Genomic DNA, 27434 nt, shown 5'->3' on the forward strand with positions numbered 1-27434 from the left:
GCCACGTCTCTGCCCAGAGGAATCAAGGGGTCCGCAGCGAGACGGGCACAAGGACGCCGTTACCCCCAGCAGCCGTTCCGATGGCTTGGGCTGCTGGAGCTCACGGACGGGTGGAAACTCCGTGGGGAAACTCCACCTGGTTCCCCCATCTGTGCAAAGCAAGGGAGGGAAGGACGGTGCTGTTACACCAGACGGGATTTTTGGTTCTCGTGACCCTGTCCGTGACTAGACCCTACCGCTGTAAATTCTGGAGACAGAGTGAACTTGTGTCCTTTAGCCCAGAGAGGGGAGGATAAACATCAGTATTTCACACAGTCCCTTCCCCCTCAGGAAATAATGATGATTCAAAGAAATTAAAGCTCTCCCCCTGCCAAGGTCCCTCTGTTCTCCAGGGGAGGAGCAGAACCACAGGGACAAAAGGGACCTGCTCACTGCCACGCTGTGAGGGCCCAGCTCCAGACCCACCCGTGCTCCCCGCAGAGCCAAGAACCTCTTATGAGAGCAACTGCGGAGCACGAGCCAGCCCCCGGCTCCTCGCTGCAGCCCCGCACAGCTTCTCCTCCCCATCCCCAGGGCCTTCGCAGTCACCTCTTGATGCGGAGGAACTCGTTGCTGCCCAACTGCTGCTTGATGGAGCTCTGCAGAAGGAAGGCCCTGCTGTGGCGGGAGGCGTCGCCGTAGTTGGTGAGCAGGATCACCAGCAAGAACATCATGTAGACGAGGAAATTCTGGCGAGCAGAGGGTACAAAGGGATGGCACCCAGGCCTGGGGGGTTGGCACCCGGGCCTGCAGCACAGCAGTGCTTCCCACCGCCTGCGGCAGGAGCAGGACCCAGTGCCTGCTCTTCTTTCCTTTCCCATGTGGGGAGCAGCTTGAAATGCTCCCAGATGGGGACTTCTGTGTTCCACAGACAACTAAGGAGTTCCCTTGTGCAAGTCGGTGTCTGCTCTAAGCTTGCCCTAATCTCAAAGACCCGAGTTACGGAGTCAAACACAGCAGCAGTCCCAAACCAACCCCCTTATGGTTCTGCTTTCCAGATCTCAGAGCTTCAGCGAGGAGAAGGATGTCACTGCCAGTCTTTCATATATGGGGAAACTGAGGCAGAGACTGGAGACATGCATCTACTGTCTGCAGAGATCACGGCTGGATTGGGAGGGCCCATGCAAGGCTGGATCTCAGCTGCCAGAGCCAGCACTCTGCCCCAGGACAGGTCTTACCTTCAGCATCCTGTGCAGCAGTTTGACCTTCCTGGCCTCCTCCTTGGCCTGGAAAAGGGCGAAGCCCTGTGGGGGGCGGACTTTGCTGATCTTCTCAGAAACATGCTCAACAAACGGATGCTCCACCAAAGTATCGTCTTCCTCTGGGTGCAAGCGCTTGGCAACCAGTGAGAAATAGAGGGCTTCCAGCAGGACCTGCGGGACAAGCAGTGCCAGGGGCCTGGGAGAGCTGTGCCAGCAGAACCGCTGTGGGCAGCAGCTCCTGCGGCCTTCCAGCACCGACAGTGAGCAGGACACAGCTCCTGAGCACCCCCTGGAGCAGCCAGGTGACCTCTAAACCAAACTGCCACCAGCCCTGCCTGTCCTACTGCTGCCAGCGGGCACATCCCTCCCCTCCTGCAGGGACACGGAGATGGGCGACAGCATTCCAACCACGCAGCGTCCCCTGCGACTGCCTTGGTGCCTGGACAGGATGTTAAGTACAGCTAATCCCAGGATCCCAGACTGGTGGGGGCTGGCAGGGACCTCTGGGGATCATCCAGTCCAGGTTCCCCGGAGCAGGGTGCCCCAGATGGCATCCAGGTGGGTCTGGGATCTCTCCAGAGCAGGAGACTCCACACCACTCTGGGCAGCCTGGGCCAGGGCTCCCTCACCCCCACAGCCAGGAATTTTCTCCTCATGGTCGTGCGGAACTTCCTGTGTTCCAGTTGGTGCCTGTTTCCCCTCGTCCTGTCTCTGGGCACCACTGGGCAGAGTCTGGCCCCTCCTCCTGACCCCCCTTTAGCTGTTGATCACATTGGTGAGGTCCCCCGTCAGGCTGCTCTTCTGCAGCTGAACAGCCCCAGGTCCCTCAGCCTCTCCTCGGCACAGAGATGCTCCAGCCCCCTCAGCATCTCTGTAGCCTCCGCTGGACTCTCTCCAGTAGTTCTTTGTCTCTCTTTACTGGGGACCCTAGAACTGGACAGAGAACTCCAGATGTGACCTCACGTGTACAGATGCATGCTCGTGTCCTCATGCTACTCTTACCTTCAGGGGCTCCCACACCAAGAAGGACGCCAGAAAGCTGAATATCCCTGAGATGAGCCACATGAGGGCAACGCTGGAGGAGAAGCCCACCCCGATCCACACAGAGACCCCTGTGGAGGTGGCGAAGAGGAGGAGGCTGATACCATGAGCCAGATGGGAGCACCAGGGTGGCAGCAAGCGCTTCCTGAACGTTTGGTCTGCAACTGGGAGGAGGAAGGAAAACAAGCGTAAATGCTACTGCAAAACATCCCGATGGGCACAGGAAAGGCTGAGCGCACCACTCATCCCAGCAGAGTTCGCCCCCAGTCCTGGGCCAGTCTGGGGGGATTATCCCAAACATTCGGCCCAGGTTGTCCCGAGAGGTGGGGGCAGCCCCGTCCCTGGAACCATCCCAGGTCAGGCTGGCCCTCGGCGCTCTGAGCACCCTGCTCTGGGTGCCCTCGATCCCCTGATCCAGATCATTGATAAAGATGTTGAAGCGGACAGGCCCCAACGCTGAGCCCTAGGGAACACCACTGGTGACCGGCTGCCAGCTGGATCTGCCTCCAGTCCCCACCGCTCTCTGGGCCCGGACAGCCAGCCAGTTTTTACCCAGCGAAGGGCACACCTGCCCAAGCCACGAGCAGCCAGTTTCTGCAGGAGAACACTGTGGGAAGCTAGCAGGAAACAGCAAACACCCCCCAAGCAGGGGAGCAGCCCTTCCTAGGGCTCCTGTTCTCTGCAGAAGTGCTGCCGCCTCCAATGGCCCCTCTTTGGGCAGGTCCCACCCTCCTGCCCTGACGCTGCCCTGGTACCTGTCCACGTGGACTTGGCCGATCTGCTCACTTCCCTGGGAGGAGCTGCCACGCTCTGACCTTTGTCGTTCAGCTTCTGCATCATGACAGTCTCCACCTTCTCCCCGAACACGCTGGACCTGCCAAGGCAGAGGGGAGGTACTGGTGAGCCGTGCTGTGGCAGGCTCTGCGGTAATCAGGCCAGTACTGGGATGGACTGGACTCCAGTGCTAACACCAGTGCAGCAGCCCCAGACCAGTCAGAAGCACTTCTAGAGCAGCAGGCCCAGGCTGCTGAGGCACATGGACACTCCATTCTTGCGTCTCATGGAGGAGGGTGGAAAGTCCTTCCCCTCCCTTGATCTGCCGCTTTGCACTTGCCACCCACCCACCGCCAGCCCGGCTGGGTGGTGGGGGGGGACCCAAAGCAGGGTGCTCAGGGCATGGTAACACTTCTGTCAGTGCCATGCACTGAACCCATGTCGTGGCACTTCGTCAGCAGTCAGCAAGGCTCTGGGGACACATCTTCAGCTGGGGCTTTAAAGGGATCTTCCAGGTGGCTCCTGGAAGGGTGGCAGTGGCCCCCTGGAGTTCTGGTGTGGGGGCTGCAGGAACGGTGTCCAGCAAGAACACAGTGACTCGTGACGAGGCTGCTGCAGGCATCGGCAATGTCCCAAGAGCCAGCTCAGCTCAGCTCAGGGTGGCTGGGTCAGCAGAGCCGGCTGGTGCAATACCATCCGCTGTGGAGCTGGCATGGGCCGGGAGGCACTGGCTCCGGGGGGACTCTGCTCCCCAGTACTTACAGGCCTGAGATCAGATCCGTTTCAGCCCTCATGTACGGCCCCAGGTCCTGGGAGATGCCGCTAGCTCCATCTGCCAGGATCTGCCGGATCAGATCCTCGTCTGGGGAAAGAGAGAGTGCAAACAGCACTGACAGGAGCACAGTGCCCGGCACCACACCGGGGATGGCTCTGCACTGCTCGGGCTCAGCACCTTTGTGGAACTGGGGAGCAGGAGGGCCAGGGTGAGGTCCTTCTCCACGGGACTGCCCTCCCCTCCTCCCTGTCTTCTAGCTCCTGTCTATCCCCAGCTTGGCTGCAGAGCTGGCATGAAACCGCTGGTACGGGAGGGCAAGTTCTCCTTCTCCAGCCAGTTACAAAGGTTCTGAGACACTCTGTGCCCTTGCAACCAGTGAAGAAGTGCTGGTTGCTTGCAACCTTCAGATCCCAAGGAAGCATATCTCTCCTGGCTCCCAGTTTGCTGGCCATGTGGCGACCATGCACTCCAGACCCACACCAGGATTTCTGCTTCCCCAGACTGAAACACCCTTTAGGAAAATACAACCCTCCTCCTCTGCCCTCTGCGCTGAAGCCAGCGGTGATGGCGACAGGCTCTGCTGTTCTGCCTCCTCCGGAGCTGAGCCAGGGCTCCCAGGGACCAGCCTGCACTCCCCTGGGGCATTCAACGCCTGGTCCAGAGCAACGTGTTCCCAGCCTCACCTGAGGCAGAGAAGTAGCGGGGCTGGCCCTGGTGAACGCTGAGCGACAAGCTGTCCTCCTCCGCTGCCAGTGGGGCCTCGAGGCCAAGGTGACGGCTGGCCCGGCCCCTCTTCAGCTTCTGGATGGTGTTGCCCATGATGGAAGGGTCACTGAGGAGGTCTGGCCAGCTGAGCAGGGCCTCACTGGAGGGCCACCGCACAAGGCTGGGGGGAAACAGAGGAACGGGCACTGTTAGGTGTGTGCGGAGAATGGGAAGCATGAGAAAAGCAACTGAGCTAGAGTATAGGGCTGCCCTTAAGGGGAAGAGGTGTGGGACCACAGCCCCAGGCCACCCTAGCAGAAAACTACACTGAACTCGTACTTGCTCCATTGCCAGGACTTACCTTTTGGAGTCCTCCAAGAACAGATCTGTTTTGGTTTGCTCAGAGAAGGCCTGTGGAGGAAGCGGAGGCGTTTCAGGCACATGGCACCTGTTTGTGCCTGCTTAGAACAGCAGGTTGTTAGCATCAGGGGTCACCGGAAACCCGGAGCTGCAGTTAGCTTGGTCCACACCTCCAGGGGGTAATGCCCAGGCCCACGGGGAAGATCCTTGCTCACAGACAGAGCGATAGCTGGGAACAGCTTGTGCTCCTTACTGGGCAGACTGGACTGGCCAGCTGAAAGGTGCAGGCTTGTGGCTCTCTCCCATCACCAGTATTTGCCAGAGGCTCCTGAGAGCATCAGTTCTTGCACTGACCGCTGAGTCCACCCATGCAGCCTGGCCAGCTTTGGGGTGGGAAGCCACTCACCTCTGCCCGGAGCCCAGGGAAGGTGGGGAAGGAGCTGTCAAGGACTGAGGAGTCCAGGTAGTTGTCGATCTCCAAGGACTGCTGGTCTGAGTGAGTCAGGGGTGGGTTGATGGAGACCTGCAGGAGACAGGAAGGTGAGAGGTGGAGATGACAATGTCACGGTGGCTCAGAGGCTGCTCAGTGGCTCCCATCAGCTCCCTGCTCTGCTAGGTTGCTCCACGCATTGTGTGGGCAGGGCTAGGGGTCCCAAGTCTGCCCAGTGGGGCTCTGAACAGGCACAGGTACATCCTCCGCTGCCCCTCAGGCACCTGAACCCCCCGATACCACAGCCCAGTGCCATCCAGGCCATCCCAGGAAGTCACATGAGCTTGTAACCACCTCAGAGCAGGGAGTGCTTACAGGAACAAGAAATATCAGCCACAGTCACTGCTCATCAGTCACTGAGCAGCTGGCTGCAGGACTTAATGGGGCTGCTAATTGTGTCTAACTAGTCATTAAATCCCCAGCGAATCCATTCGCAGCTGCCTCAGTAGAGCTCTGCTCAAACAGCTGAATTTGTACCCAGGGCAGGCATTTCATCAGCAACGCTCCACTGGGCATCTCTCGAGCTCCTGCCAATGCAGTGAAGCATCATACCTTGGTACCTATCGCTTACCAAAACGGAGAAAGAGCCTAAAAGCTTTTAAAATCCGCCCTTTCAGTCTCTGTCTGGGCATGGCCAGAACGTCGGCAGTGATCCGTCCCTCTAAGGTCATGGGCTGCTCCCAGCTCAGGAGACAGAGACTGGCAGAGGGGAAGGGTCTGGCCATGGTGGAGGGCAGCACAGGGGCACAACTGGGAAAGGGGTGAGCCCTGCTGGAGAAGTGATGTCTCATGAAGCATAGAATCTACCCTCAGCTGAGCAAATCCGGAGCCATCACACCCATCTAGGCAGCCTGCAACTACTTCTCCTCATTACCTTGCCACGAGCCATCCGGAAGAGGAATAAAATGACCAGGTAGAGAGGGTAGACCACCATGCTGGACACCAGACCAACAGCCACCGTGTCCACGTTAACTGGGATCAGGTTGGAAACAGCCCCATTGCTGGAGAGAAGCAAGAGAGACCAGAGACTGGTGTCAGCAGGAGCACTCAGGGTTGGCAGCCACACACGGAGTGAGACAGAACCGCGTGACCTGGCGTTTGAGATGTGCAGAGAAAGAAATGAGCATGGGCCGTGCCAACAGGTGACACAGCAAAACCAGGTTAAGACCCTGGTCATCCGTGTCCTGGTCCCAGATCCTTTGGAAGGGGAAGGACAGACTCAAGGCCACAAGGCACCTACTGCCAGCAGACGTAGGGTCTGTCCTGCCCAGTGTAACAGGAAGCGCAGGAGGGCCCTGAGGAGGGAAGGGACTGGCCAGAGCACCAAGGAACACAGCGCACCTGAGGTGGACGTTCCCCACCACGCCGTACCACACGGCATTGGCACAGAGGAAGAGGAAGATGAGGAGGGAGCAGCAGGTGGCTCTCTGGACGCGGGTGAAGCGGCTGCGAGGTGGGCGGTCCCACATGGACAGCCAGACGTGCTTCTCAAAGAAACCTCGCTGCAACTCCGCCAGGAAGATCCGGGAGAAGCTCCTCAGCTCTGTCTCACCTGAGCACGAAAGGAGAGAGACTCTCAGGGCCAGCTGTCCCGCAGAGGGGACGCAGCTGGGCCTGCCACGGTCCTTCCTCACAGGGAAGTGCCTACACAGCATCTCTGTGGTGCCTTCCTGAACAGCTGGGTCCCTGCCATGCCTTGTCCTCTGGCACAAAGGACCCAGCAGAGCACCTGGCTGCGCAAGGCATCAAGGCAGCGAGGGAGAGCCAGTGCAGGCTCCACTGTCTCTCTGTGGTCTCCAGCCATGCTGCTCCACCACCCCAGCCCCACACCCCAGGGGCTGAGCACTCACTGGCAGCATAAACCTCCTTCTCCACCATGCCATCGTTCTCCTCACTCTCCACCGACAGCCAGTCGTTCACCAGGAAGAAGTAGCTCTTGCTGCTCTGCAGGTCCCGGACTATGACGTGCTGCAGGTACCAAGAGGGGCTGAGTCCTAACAGTGAAGAGATGAAGAAATGTGTTTCATGGCAGACATGCCCTGCGTGGATCTGCAAAGCCTAGAGGGCAACACAAGAGCCCCTCAGTGGGACAGCAGCGGTTACCCTGTGATGTTGGCTTCATCAGCAAGAAAGGCTTGGCATAGCCAGGTCACCTGCTCAGCCAGAGGGACATTTACAGGCTGTCCCAGCACGTTGCAATGTACAGGATTACGGCTGACCAGCCTGCAGACTTGCCCGTGACAGAGATCCATGTCTCCCCCAGCAATCCTACCCCAGGCCAGTGGGTCCCCACAGTCACCATCAGGGTTAGTCCAAACCGTAGGCACTTCTCTCCTGGCCCAGGTCACAGGTGGAGCAGAGCCTGGTCCTGACCCGGGCCATGTGACAGCTGCCTCAGCCCCCACACGCCCACTCATGTCTCACCTTTATTGTCGTGCCAAATGCGGATGCGCCAGATGCTGCCCAGGCTCCGCTCCGTGGCGATCTGGAACACATCGAGGCTGTTGCGGTGGAAGGCGTTTTCTCCATCCAGATGTCTGTGACCGCTTTTATTGTCCACACCATACAGGGCGATCCCTACGTGGGCCGTGGTACCTGGCAGAGTTCAGGGCAGTCATGAGTTCATGATCAGTTAGGGCAGTCCACCTGAGCTGGAGCTGCTCCCCAGCCCTGCCTTCCTGCCAGATGCGATGGCCCTTCAGAGGGACCGCTATTTCTATACTGGGTGGCTCCTTCCAGCAGCAGTTGCTTGTCCCACCCAACAGCGAGTGTGGAGCAACATGCTCTTCTCCACAGCTTGTGACCTGCCCCACCACCACACAATAAAAGCTGTGAATGCTGTGGAAAGCCCTGAACTGACTGTCCGCTCAACTTAGCTCTGGGCCCTGCGGGGGAACATGTGGTGTATGATGTGAGACCTTGGGGCAGCCTCACAGATGCCACCCTAGGAATGAAGCCCAGGAGCAGCCTGCGAGCTAACCTGATCCTCTGCCCCAGCCAGTTTTCACCAGGATCTCGTATTTGTAGAGCCCGTTCTTCCCGCAGAAGGGAATCACCCCCACTCGGTTAATGTCGATCATGTCCAGCTTGTGCACGATCAGCGCGGCCACCGAGTAGGTCACGAAGCAGACCGCACACGTCAGCAGAACGATGTAGTTGAGACCTGGGCCTGGAGCCTAGAAGAAAAGAACTCTGTTGAAAGGCACCCTCCTTCCCCAGGAGGAAGCCCCATGTCCCAGCAGCCATGCTGTCTCCTTCCTGCCTACAATCACCACTCACAGATGTGATCCCCCCACCAAACAGAGCACAGGCTGTGCCAAGAGCTCCCTGCTCCCACTCTGGTCACGCTGGCAGAGCCAGGGAGAGCCCGGACGCCCCTGGGGGGCAGGGGGCAGCAAGGAGCTGTGAGAAGGGGGCTGGGAGACAGCTGGGAGGAGAGTTTGGCACCTCCCTATGAGGTGAGGTGCACACATCGGGAGGTGCCGCAATAGGGATTACAGCCATCTGCAAAGGTCTGTTCTCAGCAGCTGCAGCCAGGATCCACAACCAGAGGACACAGCCCCTCGCCGGCAGCTCCCAAAGGCTCCCAGTACTTGTGCTGGTCTGCCAGCTGGTCAGCCACGATCCAGCCTGACCGTGAAGCTGAGAGGAGCTGCGGCTTTCCTCTAGCTGACAACAACCTGCTCAGCGCGTGGCAACGCAGCGCCTGCTTTGTTTTACTCACAGGAAAGACGAACTGGACAGAGTTTGGGGGGACAAAGAGACTGGCCCCGAAGGCGGTGAGGTGCTGGGTTAAGCACACGGCCTGGTCTGGCCGCGTCTCTTCCAGCGGGATGATGCCTTCCGTCTTCCAGCGCCTCTCCTGCTCGCTGAAGTACTGGCAGAGGGAGGTGTAAATCCCCAGAGTCACCTCCACCGGGGACCAGCTGAAGTGGTTTGTGATGTTGAAGTAGTACTTCTGGATGGTGTCATCAGTTCTGGAGAAGAGAAAGACAGCGAGGAGACATCACTAACCGCTTGCTGAAGGGACACAAGCCCCACTCTGATGGATGTGTGCCCGCGGGAAGCGCCCTGCTGCAGGGACAGGCACATGAGGAGGAAGAACAGCCCGGGGACCGTGGTGCACTTTACACCGCCCTCAAGCTTGGCAGAACCTCTGCAGTTCCACAGACCACTTCAATCCTTTAGCTCAGTGTTATTTCAGCACCTGAAGCACCACGCTGCACACCTCTTCTCTGTGCTGGCGGCCTCACAGAGCTCTCCACCACCCTTCCCTGTGTCCCACTGACCTCATGACACTTCCAGAGCAGCTCTTGGCTGGCAGCAGATTTGCTCATTATGACAATTAATCCCTCTGGTACCAAAACCCGCGGAAGCTGGGTCAATTTACACACCAGTGGCCCCACTCTTGCCCCACCTATTCCCAAGCTGCCCATTGCTTCTTCTCAGATAACGCCTAGGAACAGCTCATAAATAATGTGAGGCTTGAACACCTGCTGCTGAGGCAGCACCTCAGCAACCGAAGCTACAAGAACGACTGGACTGCTCTGATAAAAAGAAGAGAGCTTTGCTGCAACACCCCATGGCTCAATGAGCGCCAGCACACACCAAGCAGGGCGGCCCGGAGCCCACGAGGGACTTTGCGCTCTAATCCCGTCACACGTTGGGCAGAGGAGCTCTGAGGACGGAGGGGCTCTCGTGAAGGTTGCGCTGCAGCTCTGGGACCAGGCTAGCGGCTGGTGCTTTGCTCTGCGAAATGGTTTCCTGAGCTGCACGAAGCAAGGCCTGAGTCTGGAAAGGTCAGTGTGAGTTCCTTGGGAAAAGTGTGCTGGGAAAGATGGGCAGCTCTGGGGGCACCAGCGAGAGAGCCTGGCCAGAGGATGAGCTCCCTGCCCAGGAGAGCCAACTCACAGAGGAGCACTGAGGACAGCTCAATACCCCCAGCCCCACAAAGCAGCCTGGAAAATAAACCATGGCGAGGCCCTGAGCACCCCTCACATACATCCACAGGACAGCCTGGGGGTGCCAAGGAGGTTTCTATTACCTGGGCGAGGTGAAGAAGGTGTAGAGCTTGTGGTCACTTCCAGCCAGGGCATCCAGGCCAATTTTCTTCGAGGCACTGCAGTTGTGCTCGTTGGGCTCTGGCTCGTGGTGGAGGTAAGCCATGATGAATGGCTCGGGCTCCCTGGTGATGTAGTGATCTGTGTGGGGAGGGGGAGAAAAACCAGAAGGTGCTTTATAAACAGCAGGGAGAGCTCGAGCACAAGGCTGCTGCCAGCAGTGGGTGTTCAGGGAGGAGTGTCAGGAATGCAGAAAGACAGGAGGGATGTTTTTCCAGATCACGCTCTCTGGGTCTGCAGTTCAGAGGATCCCTCAGCAAGGGACTCTGGGTACCACTCTAAGTGACCAAGAGAGGGACTGGACAAGCTCCCTCCAGGGCTAGTGTGGCTCAGCTAAAGGGCTGGGAAAAGCAAAAGGCTTTTCGGTGCCAGAACCCACAAGTGAGGATTACCCTGGGCACTGGATAACACCTGTGACAGCCAGAACCTCAACCATGTGGTGTGGAGCTACACCTGACAGCCCCTCCCACAGCAGTTCTCTCGACACAGCCCTCCCCTGCTGCAGCACCCAGCCCTCCCCTGCTGCAGCACCCAACCCTCTGCTGCAGCACCCAGCCCTCTGCTGCGGCACCCAACCCTTCCCTGCTGCAGCACCCAGCCCTCCCTTGCTGCAGCACCCAACTCTCCTCTGCTGCAGCACCAAACCCTCTGCTGCATCACCCAGCCCTCTGCTGCGGCACCCAGCCCTCCTCTCCCATGGGAGGAAATGGCAAAGAGCATAAAGAGTCGGATGTGTCTGCGCTACCGTTCAGCACTCTGTAAGTGAGCTGGAAGTGCAGTCCTGCTTCTCGGTTGTTGCTCTCCATCGTCACAATGAGGTTCACAGATGTTCTTGGCTCAATGACTTCAGAGCCGGCAGAGAGATCGTCAGTGTCCGTGTTGTTTGACACCATGACGGTGATGGCTTTCTCCGAGTCCAGGCTCCCGATGGGGATCTGCACTCCGTTGTGTGTCTGAAACTCCATGGAGGCGACTTTCGTGGACACGGTGTAGTTGCTGATGTAACCGAATGGGAAAGGATTGGAGTCCACTTGGAACATGACTTGAATGACATCCGTCAAGTTGGAAAGGGTGGTGTTGAATGCCTGGGGGATGGAGAACTGGCAGTTTGGTGTGTTTTCGTAGCAAAGCAAGTTAAAGGGATCGGACCGCTTGCCTGTGGCCTTAATTTCTCCTCCCACCAGCTCAAGGGGCTCTTCATTCAGTACTCGAGACTTCATGAGGATGCGCATCAGGCTGGAAGACAGGTTGTAGGCTTTGGGAGCCAATAACAAATTGTGGGAGTCAGCCAGCAGCTCCTGGGGCTTGGACTCTTGTGAAACTGTATTGACAAGGTGGATTAGGTCACCTGCCAGGAGAGAAATAAAGGAGGAAAGAAAGAGAGGAGGTGGTGAACAGCCTAGATAACTGCTACAGTCTCCATAACATCTGACACTTTCCCAAAACAGCCAGACAAATCTTTCCTTGCTGTCTCCTCACTGTAATTCCACGCTGTGCACGTGATCTTTCACTCTGGAAGCGTGCAGTACCCACAGCTAAACCCAGAGCTGCCGGCAGCTCCTGCAGCCGCGGCCAATCTGCAGAGCTCGGCAGTGAGTACGTAATCACCTCAGGCTCTGGTCTCCTCCTGCACAGTGACTGGAATGGCAGCTGGGGAATCAGGGGAGGACCGGATGAAGCAAACGTGTTACTGAGTTTTTGCACGTGAAGCAGGGACTGCCCAGAAACATCTAACAAGGAGTGTGAAGAAGGTGCCTCTGCTTCGTCCTCGGGTCACCAGGGGGTAATTTCCACACGGTGCTCATGGGTGCCCTGCTCAGATGGCTGCCGGGAAGGTGAGCATCTGGAAGCTATAGCTCTTCCTTGTTGTTTACTAAAAGGAGAACTCCCTGGAGTACTAGTGAGTTTATTAACAACTGTCACATCTAACTGTCCACGGAGACAGCTGCCAAAGGCAGGACAGCCCCGGCAGAAGGAAGTACTGGGGTGCCACGCTCCAAACGATAGACATAATTCTCCTAACAGCTGGAAAAGGCCAAACCCCTCACGGTACAGGCAAAAGCCTGCAACCCTTCCCTCCATCTACCCCTGCCCAGCACCCTGCGCAGGTGGGCCTGCGTCCTCCGTGGCGCCTGGGCAACTGTCACCCATTCCTGCATGAGCAGAACTGACCTGTGATGTTGAGGATGTTGTCGGCGATGCCAGTCGGTGTCACGGTGCCCTGGGTTGTTTCCCCTTGCAGAATGGTCATCATGGTCTCCAGCTTGTTCAAGGTCCTTGTCAGGCATGACTTGCAAACCAGCTCCTTGCTCACCACCTGCACAGGGAAACACAGTTTGATGCAGAGGAAAGTCCCAGGGACAGGCGAAGGCCCACGCAGGCAAGTTCAGCTGGCTCCAACCTGCAGGGACACGTATGTTTGAACACCGTCTGCACTCTGAAGGTCCCCCTGGCTCCTCCCAGCCCCAGGGAGGTGACTGCAGAGACCATTACTACTCTGCTCACACTGAGAGGTGCCAAAAAGCTGATGACATCTCCAGGACTCTTCCACCACCTCCCCTCGTGTTACAACCTGGCAGCACCCAGGCAGGCATGCCGGGAGTCTGCTGGGGGAGGCATTAGGGCTGGAAAGAGCCTTAAAGGAGGAGTTCACTAGTCAGGACCAAGCACATCTCCTGCTCTTGCGTCTCACAAGCTTCCCTGTGGGGCCACACACAATTCAAGCAGGAGCTGGGTAGGACTCCTGCATCCACCCCATTGTCTTCAGTGGACACAAGATTTAGCCCTCACTGAGTCCATTTCAGTGTCCAAACTCTCCTGAAAGCCGTGGGAGGGATCCTGCCACTCAGGCATGATAGATGTCCCTCCCTCTGCTCCCAGATGTGTCCAAGAAACAGAATGTTCTCACCATAGCCCGGAGCATCCTGCACTCTCCAGGCTGGATGGGAGGGACCAAGGCAACACATGGAAGCTGTTACCATAACCCTGCTCCTAGCTCTTACTTGTCTTTTTTCTTTTAATCATCATAGGATTCAGTCATGATTCACTGTATGTTTTGGTGAAGAATCCAAACAGCATCTGCAGGTCTAGAATTCCCCCTTTGCTGCTTCTATTCATAAGTGATGAGAAGTGAGGACACAGGATGTAAACTGGAGGCACAGTCAGGTATCAAGGAGGTGGGGAAGAAAAAGGGTTATGGGGAGAAACCACTCAAGGGGAGCGGCTGCTTAGGAAAGAGACTCAGTTAAGACTGAGATTCGTTTTTTGCCCTCCAGGAGAAATTCATTCTGAGTCCTCCCCTCCCCTGCCGGTAAAATCAATCCGATCAATCAGCACTGACTGTCGCTTCTACAGGAAAGGCCACGTGTGAACTCCACACTAGCCTCAGCCACTTGGGACGTTCGAGATTACTGGTTTTCCAAACTTTGCATTCCAATCCAGAGCACAGACTAATCCTGGAACATCTGCTTTTCCCGTGGAACAAAAATTCTAGTTCTAGACCCAAGCTTCCACAGCGAGACCAAGTCGCAAGGCAAGTTGTGATCCAGCACTGGAACAGGATGTGCCAAACCCCGAATCCCTGAACAAAGATGAAGAGAAAGACATGGGTTTTGAGCTTTACAGACTTTGAAGCAGAGGAAGGAGCAGGTCTGTCCATCAGCTCCGTGACGAGGTTGCTGACCTGGCTGGGAGGCGATGCGCAGCCAAGGCTAGGGTACCCGACTCCAGGCCCGAAAGCGAAGATTTGGGAGGGTGTGGAGGAAGAGCAGCCAGAGCAGCCTGGCCGACCACCAAACCTCAAGCACATTATATAACTGGGCTCTCTTCCCTCTACCCATCTGACAAAACACACGAAGCCACTCCTAAATCCACTGGGCAGCAGCCCCAGCACTGGGGAGCTGAAACTGGGAGCTGGCCGAGGAACACAGTGCTTCCAGTCAGCAGCAGAGCTGAGCAGCGTTTCTGATCTTGTGTGGTACAAAGAGGGCTGGAAGGGATGTCAGCCCTTGGCGCTGTCCCCAGGCTTAAGGCAGGTCCAGCTCTACTTGTGTGAGTCCTGATGGGAGTCCAGCCTGTCCCCAGAGATTCTGACTCCCCAGCAATTTATTCCAGTGCTTCTCCAGTCTGCCGAGGCCTCTCCTACAGTCTCTGCAAGTGAAAGACCCTACCTGCAGCTGCACCAGGGCTGGGGCCAGAGAAGCAGCACAGAGTTCTTAGGTGCTGTCTTCCAGCACATCTCACCAACACCTGCCAGATGGGTGGCAGGGTGAGGGGCAGAGCTGACAACACTGACGACATCACCAGAGAAATCCTAATGATGTCCGCAAGTGACACCTGCCCTCCCTGTGTGGTACATGGTGGGGGGAGAGAGACGGTGAAGCAGAACAAGAATTGGGGAGCGTCTAAGCTGCAGTTGGAGCAGCAGGAGGCTGGAGGTGGTGGTGGGGACCATACCGTGCACTGCGCCAAGGCAGCAGAGATCTGCTGGATGTCGTCCACCGTGTTCACGTTCAGCGAGTTCAGGGTTTCTGTGATATTGTTGCGAGTCCAGGTCCGGAGTTCAAATTCATTCCCAGCCTCAGGTTCCAGGAGCATGGACCGCTCATACTGAGGGGGAGAAAAGCAGACGGAGTGAGGAAGTCATCAGGTTGTTTCTGAGGATGATGAGCAGTGCTGAAGTCACCTCCTCCCACACCCGCTACCTCCCTGCCCATGCTCCTTCCCAGAGCAGGATCTAACAAGCTGGTTTTCCAGCAGAAGTTCCTCGATTTCACTTGTGCTCTCCAAGCAATTATCTCCACAGCCTCGCACTTGACAGCTGAGCAGCACAGCAGTGCGCAGTCCTCACCCAGCTCAGCACAGCACCAGTGCTCGAGGGGACCGCCCCTCCTGGCTCCCAGGCTCTGAGTGGGCAGGAAAGTGTGAGTACAGCCCCAAATTCCAGCCCTGCACGCGGAGCTGCACACAGAGGGAGCGTGCCCTACTTCAGGTAGGAGTGAAGGTGAACGCTGCCAGGAGGATGCTGCTCCTGCAGTGTGGATTAAGAGCCTTGTATGCAGGCAGAAGAGCTTTCACCCACAGCATCACCTCAGCAGCAACAGGGAACTTCCAGCCCTGCTGAGCTGGAGTGGGGTGGCTGGCTCAGGGGGAGCGTGAAGGAGGTGGGGGAATTTGCTGTTTTCTGTTTCTAAATCCAGTGCTGAGACCTGAGGTTGGCAGTAAAGAGAAAAAACGATTTGAATATCAGGGCAAAAAGGCAGCTGCCTGGCAGACATCCAGGCCACCGCCGTCTCCAGGACCTCTGTCTTATTTTGCAGCCCCCCAGTTTTTGCTGGCCATTGTGTGTCTGGAGCTTGTTACTCTTTCTGATGCCTGAAAATTGCTCCAGCCCAGCTCACAGCATGCAGGTACACTGATCTACACAAGAAACTGTAGCATTAGTCGTTTCTCTATGCCGCCGTACTAAAAGCTGGCCAAAGAAAGTCACTAGTGATTGTGAGGCCTTCAGAGGCCCCTCTCGGGCAGCGAGTGCCGCTTTACCTCATTTAAGATGGTGATGAGGGCCAGAGAGTACTCAATGACCTGTTGAGGGTCCCCTTGTTTCACTAAGCCCTGGAGCACGGTGTCAGTTTGATTGTAGAGCCAGTGGGAGAGGCTGGGGAAGCCCTCGGGTAAGGCGATTTCCATGGAGCTGCCAAGGGAAAGGGGCACTGGGTTAAGCACAGACTGTCACGGGGGATGGGGGCAGAGTCTACCCTTCAGCTGGGAAGGAAGATGAAGAGGGAAGCAGGTGGTTGAACAACGACAACAGCATCGCTGACACCTGCCCTGATGCCCAGTTATGTAGGAGCACCGTGGACCTGAAGCTGGGTTCTTCACTGGTCCAGCTCTGTCCAGCTGCTGATGGCGGACACACTGAGCCCAGAGGAGAAGCCCAGGTTTAGTCTGATGGAGCAGAAACAGCACTGGAAACCAGCACTGGTGTGCTGGGAGGAGCTGCCCTGCTGCTGGCATCGCTCCCTGGGGTGTGAGGAACAGCTGGGACACAGATTCTCCTCCACAGGCATGGCAGGACCATGCACTCCAGCCCGAGAGGCCAGGACTATGTGTACAGAGTGGGGAGCTCCAACTCAGCCTCGAGAAGGAGCAGCTTAGTCAGGCAGCAGAGACCAGCTCACGATACTGCCCAAGACCTGTGTCACCTGCATGGAGCACACTGGAAACCAAGGGGTGTTCGCAGGAGAGACAACTGGGCTTTCACAGGGCCCCCGCTGGGACCTGAGCCACAGTTCCTTCCACCCAGTTAAATGCACATGTTCTCCATCTCAGCTACACGAGACCTCCCTGGCTCTCAGCAGCAGGACACCAGGCCACCCGCAGCACCAGAGCTTGCTGCCAACTCTCCCTGGAGGGCTCCTGATCCAGAAAAGGTGGTGGGGCACCGAGACCTGAGAAAGTGATGCCGTGCCTTCAGAGCACAGTATCACCAGGGGATGAAGGAGGTGGTCAGGAAAGCAGGAACTGGTGGGTAAGCCTCCCCACGAAGACTGGAATTCTCTATATAACATCTGTGCTGAGCCTCCCCTCATCCTCCTGCCAACAGCCTCTTCCAGGAGGCAAACGCTTCACCCAGCATCTGCCGAGCCCTTTGGGGCAGGGACCCAGTCCAGGGTCATGGCCATCATGTAAACCCAGCCTGTGAGTGGTGGCTCTTACCGGTTAATGGCCACCACGGTTGCTCCCAGCTGGTCCTGAACGAGGACGGACACGGACACCAGGAAGCCGCTCTCATGGAAGCCCGGGGGCAGGAAGGCGCTGTGCTCGGCACGGCTGCCCTTGTACACGCAGAACTCGTGGTAGTGCCCAGCCCTGCTGCGGGACGCCAGCAGGATGTACACTAGCGGCCCCTCCGCGTCCTCCGTGTCTCGCCAGCCTGCAAAACAAAAGGGTCTGACAGGGGCAAGGGCACGGCAGCGGCTGCAGTCACCATCCCAAAGTCCAGCTTGTCTGACGGAGCTGGCCTGGCCTGGTGTGCCCCGTCCCTCCCTGGTGTGTCCCACCTCGCTCAGCCCTTCAGCATGGCACCTGCCCTCATGCAGAAGGACAAGCTGTCCCCACCACGAGGACAACCCGAGGACTCCACGGGGCTGGTGGGATGTCTTCAGGGCCTGCAGCGTATACCTCTGACCCATGTTGAATTTTTCTGATGTTTAGGGGTTTCTGCCTGCATGTTTGGGTCCTGCAACAATTTGAGGGATTTGTGAAGAGTTCATGAGCAAAACGAAAGTGGGACGAACTCTTCTGGGGCTGGGAGCAGCACTGACACAGAGCCACAGCTTCTGCGGGGGCTTGGCGCAGCCCCCAGGCAGTTCAACACGTCAGAAACAACCGAACGCAGGATAAAATCTGCGCAAACGTTTCCTTGGAGCTCCCAGGAGTTACGGGGACTCTTGGGAAATGCACTGCGCATTTGCCAGCGAGCACTAGTGAAGGTGCTGGCTCTGCCAGGGCTCCCTGCACCCAACAGCGACCAGCGGGTCCGTGTCCCGCTTCAGCTCAAAAACAACCATGCAGAGCTAAAACTCACACCACTCCAAAGAGGGATCGATTTCACCGTTATCCTGGGTAGCTCAAAACACACCGAAGTTATAACCACACCATGTGCTCACCATCCTGCTTCTGCCCCCGCTGAAGCTGGGCTTTGGTGAGCAGCCCCGCCAGAGGCAGCAGAATTCCTCACCTCTGCGGCGTGGCTTCCCAGCAGTAGGGCACAGACAGCATTAATCTCCAGCACTCCTCGTCTGGGGAAATAGGGCTTTCAGAGGCACTTATGCCTTGGCCCAAGGCTACAGGACGTGGGCCAGGCCGCTTTCCCAGAGCTAGACTGGTTGTTGCTGCTTCTGCAGCTGGTTGAGAAGGTAACTGCCAAAGGGAACATCCAGCCCACGTGGCAGAGAAAGGCCCCGATGCTTTGTCTTTTGACTCTTCCCACCCACATGTAACTCAGTTTTGGGCACTCAACTTCTTTTTCCTGCCCTGAAATACCAGTTTCTTCCCCAAGCACTGGCTTGGCCTGGGTATCACCATTCAGCTACGTGAACTGGGGTTAAAAAAAGTGCCTGCCTTTGACCCTGAGTTTTAGAGCTCCGTAATTTGGGCACACAAAGCTGCACACGGTCCAAGCTTTGGGGATCTGGCCAACAGTGTCCTGGGGCAGAAGCTCAGCATGGAGAGAAGGTCTGTGGGAAGAAGGGATGCGGGTAACCCTTGTCTCTGAGGAGCAGCGAGGGCTGGCAGGTGCCCGGCACCGCTGTCCTTCCACTCTCACCTGCACACTCAAAGTGCACCTTGGCCATCAGCGCCCGGAGGGGTCCTCTGGGAGACAGCTGGCAGGAGCCTCCCACGGGCGGCTGGTTTGGGAGCAGGTCGATGGAGGCGAACCCTTCCTCCCCCGTGGTGAGGTCGGTGATGTGCAGGGTGAAGGTATATCCCTCGCCGTCCTTCAGCGCCCCTTGCCTCAAGACCAGGTTCATGCCTGTGTCACCAGTGGAGGTAGTTGTTTTGTCCAGGACGAGGGACTTGTTTTTAAAGCTGTGTGCTGCCCATCTCTGCCGAGAGGAAGAGAGGAAAGACAGCAGAGGTTTTGTTTAAGTCTGAAGTTATGTCCTTAAAATGTTTTCAGATCGAGGCTCTTACAAAAAGCAACAGATTTCTAGTGGGACCATCTGCCAAATTTGCAGTTGATAATTCAGCTTTAGTCTTGTGTGCTACAGCAACAAGAACTGGAACCTGCCCAAAATGTCTGGTGGGAATATTTCCACCGTGAGATCTACTTTAGTCTCTGGGATTACATCACCCTCCGACAGAATATTTCATAATACAGAATACAAAACACAGGAAATAAATTAAGTACTGGTGGAGTCTCCACGGGACACCGCGTTTGATACGCTTCAAGCTGAACGTGTCCTGGACGGTTCCTGTTAATAGCACGAGCGTACGATCGCGACAATGGGAGGGATGGTGACACAGCCAGAAAATGCCACGCGAGTACATGCTGACAGCAAGACAGACCAGCCCTCGCAACAGGGCTTCCACTTCGGAGACGTGCTCTCTTCACAGGCTGCAGAGATGCTGCCCAGGGGAACCTGTGATTAGAGGAGGGACCTGGGGCATCAGAAGAGACAGAACCACCTCTGCTCAAGCCACCAGAATAATGAGCAAAACGCCAATCAGCAGGAGCAGAAAATACTCTACAGATCTCTTCTGGGAAAAGAAGTGAGGCTTGTGTGAAACGAGCTGAGCACTCATGGGCTTGGCTTGAAAAGGACCCAGCAAGGACTTGCCCTTGGGTAGGTTGAGGCACTGATGGAGGACTGACAGGCCGTACATCCTGCAGCCTGCAGGCACAACCCAGGCCAAGGGAAAGCCCTGGACATCTCACAGGGGGTCTGGCGCTTACAGGACACGGGGAACCTGCCTCACAGGCTCTCCTACCCAACTCCGCACTGCCGAGACATGGCACAGCCCATGGGAGCCCCACCTCATACCAGACAAGCACCACGCAGGGCCTGTTCTAAACTTCTGACTGCGAGCCAGTTCTGCAGCCAGTTCCAGGGGCTGCGATGAAGAGACCAGTACTGGCCAGCCTTCTTCATCCCTCGGCCAGGCCCAGCCTGCCACTGCTCCTATGGTCAGAGATCGTTTCCACTCCTTGTCTCTAGGGCAGTTTAGGTCCAGGACTTTATTTCTCACACAGCTCCTTCCAGCCTGTCCTCTCTGACTCTCCCCTTCTCCCTGAAGTGAAGCAAAGACCAGTGTTGCTGATGACTTTACCCCAAGCTTGGAGTCGTTGTGACAGTTCTGGCAGGTCCCCTCGAGGTAGACGTAGGAGCTCTTGCTGACTTCATAGACAGACTGAGCCTTGCAGGAAACACACTCCAGCGACACGATAGGGACTCCCCCTCTCTTGATGAATACCTGGGAAAGCAAGAGGCTCCATCAGAAGATCAGAGACTAAAATACAGATGATAAACAGGGAAGCAGACATGCCAGCACTGGGTTCTGCAAGGAGGAATTGCTCTGCACCAGCCCAGTCTGTGCTCGGGAAACAGCAGAAAGGGATTCCTAAAGGATATTCAGGTCTGATTTAAGCTACCCCACTTCTCTCACACTGATCAGGGCAAGAAGTTCTGCTACTGATTTTCAAGAGCCACCCAATGCCAAGCTGGGCCAACTGAAGGAACTCTGGATGTACTTTACACTTTTTAACAACACAAATCCCTTTCAAACTGTCCCTCTGGCACCTTGTGCTGAACTCCCAGCAAGTCCCGCTTTGCTGTGGGGTGGGGATGGTGCCAGCTGAAGCCCTTTGCTGTACCAACCATCTCAGGACAGCTATTAAGGGTCTGGAAAAGAGAAGCAGTCTAACTGGGAGGGGGAAAACCTCCAGCACAGCACAGCCCAAACATCTGGTGACCACCTGCCCTGGGAAGGAAGGGCAGCACTTCTTTGTTTCCTGGAGGCAAAACTCTTGGTCCTGCCTCTGCAGCCATGAAGCGCCTGACCTGGTGGGGTCTCAGTGTGGGCACAGGAGCGTGGGGCGGTAGGTCCCTGTCCTTGGCTTGGGAAGCGTTTGCAGTCCAGAGTAAAGAGGGCTCTGGGAGCCGGGGTTTCCTGGGGACGAGCTGTCCTGGCCACAGCCAGCACGTCCCACTGTCTCCACATCCCTGCTCTGACCTACAGAGCCTGGTCTAGAACAAGATGCCCGATTTCAGGAGCTGATCCTTGGGCTCTCGAGCGCACTGCCTGAGCAGAACCACCACCATCTCTGACACTCCCTGTGTCTCCAACAGATAGGAACAATGATAAAAGCAGCCAGGACACACAGCTCCCACTGTGCTTTTCACTCCGCAGCTGGGGAGAACCATCTTTTCCAGAGAGTACTGTGTGGTTCCAGCCTTTTAGCTCGGCTCTAAGCTGCACATCTCCAGACGTCCACCACACCCACCCGGCAAGACACCCAGTGCAAGGAGAGCTGGAGCAGCGCTGGTGGCTCAGACACAATGGCCGCTGAGCTCTGGCCCCTGGTACCCCCGGGAAACGGGGCTGGCCAACGACCGGCAGAGCCTCTGCCCTGGCATAACGAGTATTCTGAGGCCAAAGACAGCAGCGAAGACCCTGTTTAATACAGACTTCTAAAAGAGGATAAACACTGCCCAGCACTGAGCCGAGCACAGCGAAGCTTCATTCATTCCTGCAGTATTTGCGAATTTCCTGCAACACTGGAATCATTGTTTTGCGCTCATGCATGGAAACCAGATAGGACGGAATGTCCTTGAAAGACTATCAATTTAACTTCTCTCCTTTCATCCTCCAGCTTTGGTTTAAAACCAGGCAGTAAGAGTTTCCACTTTCAGACTAACTACATCTCTAATTGCCAAATGCACCGCGATGAATGTTTCTGACATAAACCATAAGTGCTGTCGGCCTGCAGATGCGCTCAGCGTTAGGCTTAATTTGACATAAACAACATGCACTTAAAAAAATCCTCCCTTAAAAAAATCCAGAAGGAGAGAAGAGAGGAACTGTTGACAGTAAAATCAAGTACCAGCCCTCACGAAGCTCTGTGGGCAAAAACCAGGGACGAGCCTGGTGCTGTGACATGGGAAAGCCCCGGGACTGCACACAGCACTGGAGGAGCTACTGACCACCAGCTCCTCTGCCGTGCTCCCACGGCAGAGCTGCGGTCACACACGCTCTGCCCCAGGAATGGTGGCCAGTACCGACCAGGGTGGGTCACTAACACAGCCCCCACGCACAGTGGAGCTAATGTGAGGTCCAAAGGAAGGAAGGAACTCGAAGGACTTGGCAGGAGAAGCTGGCTGGTGCGGGCAGGTAGCAATGCTTCCACACCCCCAGCTGAACTGGGGCCAGCTCTCAGACGGGGCTGAGAGAGGCAGCCTGAGGAGCCACCGTGGCTGGGCACGGTCTGGGGCCAGCAGTGCTCTCCTCTAGAAACTTCCTCAGGAAAAGGTTGGTGGACTTGCAGCTCAGCTCCAACACGAGGATAGAACGCAGCAGCGGTCCGTGGTACGTACGGTTTGGTTTGTTGCCTCGGGACTCATGCCCTCCTTCCTGACGGTGAGGTCGAACGTGTACTCCACATCTGCCTCTAATACAGCTTTGGAAATTGTGACAATTCCTTCCTTGGCACTGAAATTCAGAGAGCACCCTGCAGCCGAGCTCTGCTTGCAAGGAGAAAAGAACTTTCAAACTCTCCTTGGTACGGGTGCACATCGGGTTAGTCCACAGCCAAAACATTCAGAGCCACACACAGTCACTGCTGCAGACCTCGCTGTGCAGTGCCTCCCCCGGGGTGGCATGTGGGCCACAAAGCACGTTATCCTGCTCTTCAGGTTAGTAAACAGTACTTGGAACACCCTGTATGTCACCTGAGCTTCATGTTCTCATTTTATAGCAATTAATTCTCCATTAAATAGCTTATAAACATCACCAAACACCACCAAAAGCTCACATTAGACTCAGAAGTCTAACCCATCATTTTGGTTTCAGGTAAAGACAGAGAACAATGACTTTTTAGAAGCCAAAGAACCCCCCATTCAACCCAAAAACGCTCCTGAGGTGCATCTCCATAAGAATCTGCAAAGCAGTTTGCTCTTCTGTCCCTGCAGGGTCAGACCACTTCAGAGTGTGAGCACAGTGACCTGCTTGTGACCACCGTGACTGGTCACTGGACTCTTCTGAAGTCTGGCTTTGGCCCCTGCTGGAATTGGAGACATTTAACTGCTGACGGGAGAGGGACCAGAGCCCTCAGCCCGCCGCTGCACTCAGCAGCTCTGTAATGCCTTTGGGTTATGGAAGCTACATGGAAACCATGACCCAGAGGCCAAGTCCACGGGAAGCAGCAATGAGAACCCCTCGGCTTCCAGGGCCACTGCTTCTGCCAAGCACGGGGACACTGCGCAGCACCTTTGCCACCCTCCTTCTGCAGCAGCTTTGTTAAGGGTGCTCACAAAAGCTTCCCCCCTCAACACCACCTCAGCCCAGACACGTTTGTGGTGGAGCTGACGTGCAGCTGGAGCTCCTAAATGACCACCCTCTCTAGCCATGTGAAACTGCTCTTACCTTGGAGGAGAATGTACACGACCAATCATATAACAGCGGAGTCTGCTCGCCGTCATCCAAGTTCGGGTCATAGGACTTCTCCCCGTCCAAGATCAAGTCCTGAGTGTTGGACCATACACGGTATGACCCCCCATCAATGATTGGGACCAGCTTACTTGGTATCACGGTGACATTGGCAAAGATGCTTTTGGACAGTGGGGTGTCTCCAAAGGAGACGATGAAGATGAAGCAGTAGTTCCCAACCTCCAGGGCAAGCTTTGGTATAACCAGCTGGGGCCTGTTCACATCAACGTTTGGCAGATGGATCCTGCTGGAGTCATCCAGGTTCATGCAGCTGGGTGCTCGGTAGATCTCCCAGAGGTGCTCCGTCTGATACTTGATGCACCCTCGGAGGTCAATCTGTGCCTCTAAGTAGTTCCTCTGGGACCGCTTCATGACCACTTGAGGGGGCATGGCTAACTCCACCTCCGGCTCTTCACACTCCAGGACTTTGACAGTGACCGTGAGGTGGGCTACGAAGAAGCTGATGAGATTGGTGGCGTTCACCTCCACCAGGTAGTCCCCAGGGCTCAGGTAGGAATAGTTGGCCACTGCAACCCTGGTCATTTGAGTGGAAGAGCCATCCCCAAAGGTCCACAAGAACTCAACGCTCCTGCTGCTAGGCACCACTGCTGCTTCAAACAGGGCTGTCCTGTTGACAAAGGCATTGGAGGCAGTGAGGAAGACCTGGACTATCGGGTCCTGGACCTGGATGGTTCTGGTGACATTGATGCCTCCCAAGTCATTGAAGACACGGAGGTGGATCTCAAGCTGCCCTGCAGCTTCTGGAGTGTAGCAAACCCTCTCTCCTGCCGCAGTGACCACGGATCGACCTTGCTCTTTCCTCAGGGAGAACTGCCAGGAGAACGACACACGGGAGCCACTCCCCACCTGAGCACTGAAGCTCTTTCTCGTGCCCGTGGGTATGCCTTCCTCACAGCAGTTCAGGAGCTGGACATCGCGCACGGCCTCCAGGACAGAGATGAGCACCTGGGCGTGGGCAATGCTGATTTGGTTCTGCACTGTCACGGTCACCAGATAATCACCGCTCTTGGTGAACTCATGCGTGTACCTGGACCCATTGAGCACCACAGAGTAGTCCCCACTTATGCTCACCAAGTAACTCACGGAGGTCCCTGATGACATCCTGATCACAAAGGTGACCTGTTCCCCTGGCTCCACCACCTTCTTGCTGGCAAGAACTTCCAGTCCTTGAATCCTGTCCAGCACCGAGATGTTCCTGCTGGCCAGAGCCCAGCTGATGTCATTCGATGCATTCAGGTAGACGGTGTAAAACCCTGCGGTGGGGAACGTGACCACAACAGACTGGCCAGTCAATGTGCCATTTGGCACCTCCCAAAGCCACGTCACTTCAGTCCCTTTCTGCAGCTCCCCCTCAAAGACCACTGTGGAGCCTGATGAGACATATCTACAGTCCAGCTCCGCAGTCCCTATACTCAGCCCCTCTATGACCTCCTCTACACAGACAGAAATGGTTGCATTGGTTGAATCCAGCTTGTTTTCTGCTCCAACGACGACCTCCATCACTCCCGGGTTTTGGAAGGAGTGTATAATAAAGGGTTCAAAGGTAACGGAAAAGAAGCCACCCTCTAGGTACCAAACATAGGTGATGCCAGTGCCACTGGTTATGGTGGCACTTATGTTAACAGAGGCATTAATGGCAACTGGGTTGGGGAAGGCATAAGGCTTTAGAAGACCAACACTTTCAATGAACTCCAGCATCTTGTTAGCAGTTGCATATCCCAGCATATTGGTGGCTTTCAGGTAGACAGTATAGTTTCCAGCTTCCAGGACGCTAAAGGAGAAGGTTTTTCCACTGAAGGTCTGCACAGCATTGCCACCCCTCTGGGCTACCCAGCTGTAAGAGATGTTTGTTCCCTCTCTCACCACTGCCTGCAAGTGGAGTGTTTTGTTAGTTGGGAAATAGAGGTCCTCCACCAGGTCACTGCTGGCAACCTGCAGGCCCTCGATCTGTTCCAGGACGTAGACGTAGATGCTGTCCTGCAACGAGCTGATCTTGTTCTCTGCTGTCACGATGACGTTGAACGTGCCCACGGACCGGAACGTGTACGAAATCGTGGAGGAGCCTTGGATGGGAGTGCACCGGTCACAGAGGATCCATGAGTAGCGAATGGCAGTGCCAGAGACAAGCGTGGCTACAAAACTCACCGAACCATTTAACGGCACCACTGTCCTGCTGGCATTGATGGTCAGCCCGTGGAGCCGACGTTTCACTGTCACATCGATGGTGGTCTTGTTAAAGCTCACGTCGTTCCGGCCCACCACGCTAATAGTGTAATGGCCCGTGGTGTTGTAGGAGTGGGCAGCGATCTGCCCAGGCTGGGTAGTGCCGTCTCCAAAGTCCCAGCAGTAGCTCACTTTGGTTCCATTCATGCTGGCAGAGAACAGGTAGATCTGGTTCAGCTCCAAAACACTTGTCCCGTTGTATTCGATCTTTGCTACGCCAACTGGTTCCTGGACTTCCACAAACGCTGTGTCGTTGTTGAAAGAGACATTGTTGGAGACGGTCACTGTGACCAGGAAAACCCCTGTGTTCTTGTAGGTGTAGGTGACTTCAGTCCCACTCGATCTAACGGATTCATTGTTCCCAAAATCCCAGCGGTAGCGGTACTGGTAGAGAGGCACGGTGCTGACCTGGAAGCTGCTCTCTTCACCAAGCCTCACAAACTGCTTGGAAGGGAGGAGGGTGACGTTGACTATCTCCGGCTCCACACAGACGCTGGTGAAGTAGTGCGCCTTGTTAAACCTGCTCGAGAGAGTCAGCGAAAGGGGGAATGTCCCGCTTCGGGTGAAGTTGTGCATCACCACAGGGTCCCCACTGACTGTGACATTGGATGAGCCATCTCCGAAAGTCCAATCAAAGACGTACTCATCAGGATTCCCCGTGACATAGGCAGTGAGCTGCACGTCGGGGTGCTCGAGGATGCAAGAAGTGGGCTCTATTTTGAGCACTTCCAGGACAAATATCCGAACAGGCACAGTCTGGGAGACAGAGTTCACAGGATTCACCGCTGTCACGTTCACAGTGCAGTTGATGTCCTTCACGTAGACATGTTCTACCACTGGCACCTGACTCCTCAGCACTGTCCCATCCCCCATATCGAATATCCAGGTGATACTGTCCCCCGTCTGCACTGAGGCATTAATGGTCACAGATGCTCCCAGCTCTGCTGCCTCATCTGCCGAGATGCAGAGCCCAGTTATCTCTTCAAACACTTGGTAGCACTCAACTGTTTCCACGCTGCTTATGGTGTTGTTCGCTGTCACAGTGACGTTGTACACCCCTCTTCGGGAGTAGCTGTACGTCACTGTAGACTGGCTCTCGGTGAACAGTGAGGACCCGTCCCCAAAGTCCCAGGTGTACATGACACCGTAAGGAGATGGCAAGGGATTGGCTCTGAAGGTGACCGGATGGCTCACAACTAAAACATCCTCTTCTGCTTCCATCTTCACATCGATCAGGTAACTGCGGATGTGGACTGGGGTTGAGTGGGTGAGGTTCTCAAACTGGTTTGACACAAGAACCACCAGATCATATTCACCTGCATTGGAAGAGAGCAGAAAAAGACCAGTTTTGAGGACGTGCTTGTGCAAGAGCTTCCTGCAATACCGTGGGAGCGTGACGGGGCGCTGCAGGGAGATGCTTTGCTCCTGCACCATGCACATCCTGGGCTTCCCTCCTCTGGCCCAGGACCAGCAGG

The 27434-nt window shown here is 56.1% G+C and overlaps 1 protein-coding gene across 1 annotated transcript in view; it reads right to left on the reverse strand.

Annotated features, from left to right (window-relative positions):
- Positions 1 to 27434, reverse strand: part of PKD1 (polycystic kidney disease 1 (autosomal dominant)) — a gene marked incomplete at both ends in the record, with an annotated part of 51034 nt that overhangs the window by 4844 nt on the left and 18756 nt on the right. The window contains 24 exons of the mRNA XM_010131951.1: positions 589 to 728; positions 1218 to 1412; positions 2244 to 2446; positions 3038 to 3156; positions 3819 to 3918; positions 4515 to 4717; positions 4898 to 4947; positions 5303 to 5419; positions 6261 to 6387; positions 6728 to 6938; positions 7237 to 7380; positions 7811 to 7981; positions 8367 to 8562; positions 9111 to 9363; positions 10431 to 10587; positions 11252 to 11854; positions 12679 to 12823; positions 14962 to 15114; positions 16048 to 16198; positions 17224 to 17440; positions 18836 to 19115; positions 20341 to 20484; positions 22605 to 22751; positions 23653 to 27275. Coding sequence (XP_010130253.1) covers positions 589 to 728; positions 1218 to 1412; positions 2244 to 2446; positions 3038 to 3156; positions 3819 to 3918; positions 4515 to 4717; positions 4898 to 4947; positions 5303 to 5419; positions 6261 to 6387; positions 6728 to 6938; positions 7237 to 7380; positions 7811 to 7981; positions 8367 to 8562; positions 9111 to 9363; positions 10431 to 10587; positions 11252 to 11854; positions 12679 to 12823; positions 14962 to 15114; positions 16048 to 16198; positions 17224 to 17440; positions 18836 to 19115; positions 20341 to 20484; positions 22605 to 22751; positions 23653 to 27275 — 7849 coding nt within the window. The remainder of the gene's footprint in view (positions 1 to 588; positions 729 to 1217; positions 1413 to 2243; positions 2447 to 3037; positions 3157 to 3818; positions 3919 to 4514; positions 4718 to 4897; positions 4948 to 5302; positions 5420 to 6260; positions 6388 to 6727; positions 6939 to 7236; positions 7381 to 7810; positions 7982 to 8366; positions 8563 to 9110; positions 9364 to 10430; positions 10588 to 11251; positions 11855 to 12678; positions 12824 to 14961; positions 15115 to 16047; positions 16199 to 17223; positions 17441 to 18835; positions 19116 to 20340; positions 20485 to 22604; positions 22752 to 23652; positions 27276 to 27434) is intronic.

The sequence above is a fragment of the Buceros rhinoceros genome, unplaced genomic scaffold (assembly GCF_000710305.1).
Source record: "Buceros rhinoceros silvestris isolate BGI_N320 unplaced genomic scaffold, ASM71030v1 scaffold8712, whole genome shotgun sequence".
In the NCBI taxonomy this organism is placed as follows: Eukaryota; Metazoa; Chordata; class Aves; order Bucerotiformes; family Bucerotidae; genus Buceros; species Buceros rhinoceros.